Source organism: Penaeus vannamei, chromosome 16, assembly GCF_042767895.1.
Source record: "Penaeus vannamei isolate JL-2024 chromosome 16, ASM4276789v1, whole genome shotgun sequence".
NCBI lineage: Eukaryota > Metazoa > Arthropoda > Malacostraca > Decapoda > Penaeidae > Penaeus > Penaeus vannamei.
In genome coordinates this window covers 30,110,815-30,115,814 of record NC_091564.1, presented here as the reverse complement: position 1 = coordinate 30,115,814, position 5,000 = coordinate 30,110,815, and the positions used below count along the sequence as shown (strand labels likewise).

Genomic DNA, 5,000 nt, shown 5'->3' with positions numbered 1-5,000 from the left:
CCGCGATCACGATGACATCCGGGGACGTCCGGCCACCAACGCCCATAAGATAATTAAGCTGGATCGAAGGCATCGGAGGACTAATACACACCGCCTCCATTTCTGTTGCGTGTGTGGAAGAGTCCACTAAAAAGAGTCTGAAATATGTATCCTGCTCTCCTGACTGCCCTAAATATTTGCCATCCGATGCTGCGCGGATCCTTCGCAACCGTTCCACTGCTCGCAGCGGCGCAGCATCTAAGGGAGCTTTCGTACAGGGATCATCTCAGACCGTGACTTCAGTCTTCTCGATGAGGACGCTCTCTCTCTCTTGGACAAAACTTGATAAATCAAGAGGATTATACAAAGATAATCCAGACACAGCAGGCTACTATAACAAAGTTAGTCAAACAGCTCTCGGTATTCGTGGACGGCAGCCTCTCTCTGGCTGACCTCCCTGCTACCATCCTTTCTGCTAAGGAGCTTATTGCAAACTGCTCTGCTCCAGTGCAATCGAAGGCTGTAACTGCAAAGCCTGACAGGATATCCGCGGAGTTTTCCACACAAACTCAGCAAGATCCAGCACTTCAGGATTGGTGGGATCATACTCCCATCGGAAAAAAGAATCCTGCTCAAAGTGCACAGTTGCCTCCGCTTCCCAGGAGTTCAGAGACGGGACGGGAGACTCGTCAACAGATCCAGGGAGGAAGAAGAGCGCAGCAAAAGAAGAGACCAGAGCCTCCCGTGTGCTCACACTGCAAACGGCGAGGACACAACGAACGGGACTGCCGTAGTAAGGCCTCCTGCGACTTTTGCAAGGCAAGAGGTCACACTCTAGACAGTTGCAGGTGGAAGGCCTCGGCAGATAAGGCCGAACTGCTCGAAAGAGAGCTCAGGACTTTCTTGTCAGAATATCGAAGCTCTCAAACACAGAAAACGGTAGTTCACCCTCAGCCTCTACTCCCATCACCGCCATTTCAACAGCGATACTTCTTTCCACCCCCACACTGGGCCCCTCATCAACTCGCTGTTCCTTCTTGGTCACATCCTAACTTTAACAGCCACCAAGGGCCAGTGTATTAAATGGCATCATTGATGCATACCCCTCAAAATAACAGCCACAGACAGCTCTCAGTTCTGTCTGCTAATGTCAGAGGCCTCCGAACCAATATTGGTGAGCTGACTCACGTGGCCCTCAACATCAGTGCCGACATAATAGTGGCTACTGAAACCTTCCTGAATGCAGAGGTAGAACCTGCTTTTGGCAAGATACGAGGCTACTCACAGCGACAAAGAAGAGACAGAATAGGAAAGAACTTTGGAGGTGTGGCTGTATGCTACAAAGAAAATCTTCAGATTCAACTGCTAACAGTTGACTTACCAGACTGGCTGGAAGCTATCTTTGTGAAGGTCATGCTCAAGTCAAATGAGTCCCTGCTACTTTGCGCTCATTACAGGCCGCAATGGCAAGGCAGGACTTCGATAGACTTCCTAACGGAAAACTTGGACGTCCTTCAGGCTCGCAACAACTGTCAGCATCTCTTAATAGTTGGGGACCTTAATCACCACCTCATTCAGTCAGCATATGAGGACCTTCTCTCAGTTCACGGACTGACAGATTACGTGAATTTCCCGACGCACATCCTCGGCAGATCTTTAGATCCTGTAATAACGGATCTAAGTGAGGACTTTATCTCGTGCTCACCGCTCGGCTTAATAGGAACGTCAGACCACCTTGCGGTTATATCACACCTTTGCCTTACACCTGCAGCTGACGAAATCAGACAAAGAAAAATATGGCTATGGAACCACGCAGACTGGCCAGGTATGAAGGCAGAACTTCAGGCACAAGACTGGGATGCTCTCCTGGCGGGGAACACGAACGACAAAGTATCCTCCATCACCAGCCTCCTCGCCGAAATGCTGGAGAAATACGTCCCTTCGAGGACATACATCACACAAGCAGGGGATCAAGCCTGGTTTGGCTACAGATGCTATCAAGAGTCCAAAAGATACAAAGCTAATCCCACAATATATAATAAGAATTTGTACAAAACTGCTTGCAAAGAAATGACAGCCACATGCAAATGGGCCCGCAACAGATGGCAAGAGGAAACAAAAAGGAAACTAACATCTCTGGGAGCAGGCAGCAAGGAGTGGTGGTCACTCATCAAGGAGCACCAAGGGGAAACCCGGGAACCTACAATACCTCCACTAACCAAGCCCGATGGAACAACTGCTTCAAGTAATCGGGAAAAAGCTGACCTTCTGGGAAGCTTGTTTAGTCGAAAAATGACAGTGCCAGATGCCAACAGAACACCTCCAGAGATACCCTCAGTATGCCATGACCAACTCCCTGGTCTTCAAATCTGTCACACCAGAACAAAAGTGATCCTTCAGAACTTGAACACAAAGAAAGCACCAGGATCAGACGATATCAGCCCACACACGCTCCGCAGGTGTGCAGCCGAATTATCTCAGCCGTTATCATCCATCTTCCAGTCATGCATCGAAGAAAGCTGCTGGCCCACCATCTGGAAGGAAGCAAGAGTGATTCCTCTGCACAAGAAAAAGTCAAAAACACACCCAGACAACTACCGGCCCATTTCCCTCCTGCTATGCATCAGCAAGGTATTCGAAAAGATCATTGCTGAACAGCTCATGGAACACCTGGAAAACCACAATCTTATTTCCAACAGACAGTTTGGTTTTCGTTCCTCCCGATCAACTGCTGACCTTCTTCTCCTACTAAGTAAAGACTGGCAGGATGCTCTGGACACCAGTCAAGACTCTAGTGATCGCCCTCGACATCTCCGGCGCCTTCGACATCGCCGGCGCCTTCGACCGAGTGTGGCACCGAGGGCTCCTCGCTAAACTACAAGCAAGGGGCGTAAGCAGCAACCTCTTGCGGCTCTTTGGTGATTATCACACTGGAAGAGTACTGCAAGTAGTCATCGGTGGACAGTCATCCCAGAAGTACTCGATACAGGCGTCAGTACCACAGGGATCGGTACTCGGCCCAATCCTATGGAACATCTACATAGATGATTTGCTTAGGGAACATCCCGAAATCTCAGCGTATGATGACGACTGTACCATTTCTATTTCATATCTACGTAAGGATCATGACACTGTAGCAATGGACATGAACTCAAAGTTACAAGCAATCCACAACTGGGGATCACAATGGCAAGTAAGTTTTGCCGCCAACAAGACCCAGGCAATGGTTGTATCCCGGTCTCCAGCTGCATCAGACGTCATGAAGGACAAGATCGTGATGAACAACACCGCCCTTCCACTCGAGGACTTTATTTCAATCCTCGGTGTCGACATAGACAACGAGCTCAGATTCAACAGACACGTCAGTAGGATCTGCAAAACAGCTTCTCTGAAGGTGACAGCTCTCCGACGTGCATCTCACCTCCTGAATCCTCAAGGAATTCTGACGCTGTACAAGTCCCAGATCAGACCACATTTAGAATATGCCTCGTTGGCCTGGTCTTCTACTGCGCCCACCAACCTCAACAGGCTGGATAAAATAGAAAAACGGGCTCTCAGGCTTATCCAGGAAGCCAGCAACCCTGGTCACATCGACTCGCTGGAACATCGTCGCGACGTCGGGGCTCTAACGGTGCTCCACAAGGCTCAGGTGCAGCAGGTGCCTCATCTATCCAGCCTCCGTCTCCCACCGCACGGCCGAGAGAGAAGTACGAGGACGGTACACTCTAGTCGGCTTCTGGTGGAAGTTCCGAGGTCGCGGTCTAGCCAGCATCAGCGAACCTTCTCAGCCAGAGCAGCACGACTGTGGAACGAATTCACCTCCACCACCGATGTCGCCGAAATGACCACCCAGCAAGTGAAGACAGCGGCACATCGATGGCGGTCGAGAAAACCGTCACCTCTTTATCTCCTGTACACTCATGGCGACACTTAAGGCAACACTGTATATAATCTTGCTGTACTTTAATTCCATTTTATTTGTTTAGTTTGATAAACGGTTATTATTTACAAAAATAGGTTGGGTTTTCAAATAAGCTCCTTTAGATAGGTAACTTTTAACCCGCAAAAAGAAACCTGCAAGTTCTAAATAAACTGGTTTCAACCTATACATATCTGTATGATGACTAGAGAGAGAGAGAGAGAGAGAGAGAGAGAGAGAGAGAGAGAGAGAGAGAGAGAGAGAGAGAGAGAGAGAGAGAGAGAGAGAGAGAGAGAGAGAGAGAGAGAGAGAGAGAGAGAGAGAGAGAGAGAGAGAGAGAGAGAGAGAGAGAGAGAGAGAGAGAGAGAAGAGAGAGAGAGAGAGAGAGAGAGAGAGAGAGAGAGAGAGAGAGAGAGAGAGAGAGAGAGAGAGAGAGAGAGAGAGAGAGAGAGAGAGAGAGAGAGAGATAATGAAGGAATAGCAAGGCCTTTCCTCAGACCAAACCGTTCCACCTCTTGACAAGCCCGACGGCACAACTGCTATCAAGAGCAAAGATAAAGCCGAACTCCTGATATCCTCTTTTTCAGGGAATATGAGTGTACCTTACCCAGAACAGCCTCCCCAGAAATACCTTGGGAAACCAATAATTGCCTTTCACACATCCTGATACCACCAGACAAGGTAAGGAAAATGTTATCTACACTAGATGTCAGTAAAACAACAGGTCCTGACAATATTAGTCCCCGCATACACAAACACTGTGCTGAACAGCTGGCAGCACCTCTTGCAAGACTTTTCCAGACCTGCATCTCATACGAGAAATGGCCTAGTGTCTGGAAACGTGCCAGTGGTGGCCATTCACAAGAAGAAAAAACGGACCTTGCCAGAAAACTACAGACCAGTTTCATTGCTCTCTGTAGTTGCAAAAGTTCTAGAGAAAATAATCGTTAATGAAATGATGTCTTTCTTTGAACATCATAATCTATTAAGCATGCGGCAGTTTGGCTTCAGATCAAACAGGTCAGCCTCAGATTTGCTTCTGACGATGACTACTGAGTGGGGCAAGGCACTCGACAGGGGCACTGACACTTACGTCATAGCC

General features: G+C 48.6%; 2 protein-coding genes across 8 annotated transcripts in view; one reads left to right on the top strand and one right to left on the bottom strand.

Moving 5' to 3' along the window:
- Positions 1–5,000, bottom strand: part of LOC113805974 (uncharacterized) — a 31,069-nt gene that overhangs the window by 13,867 nt on the left and 12,202 nt on the right. The window lies entirely within an intron of this gene.
- Positions 2,747–4,188, top strand: LOC113808295 (RNA-directed DNA polymerase from mobile element jockey). The gene has a single exon (XM_027359662.2). The coding sequence runs from the start codon at positions 2,747–2,749 to the stop codon at positions 3,911–3,913; it is 1,167 nt and encodes a 388-aa protein (XP_027215463.2). The 3' UTR covers positions 3,914–4,188.

Coding starts and splice junctions, on each gene's coding strand:
- LOC113808295 (XM_027359662.2), top strand. CDS start 2,747: ATGCTCTGGACACCAGTCAAGACTCTAGTGATCGCCCTCGACATCTCC.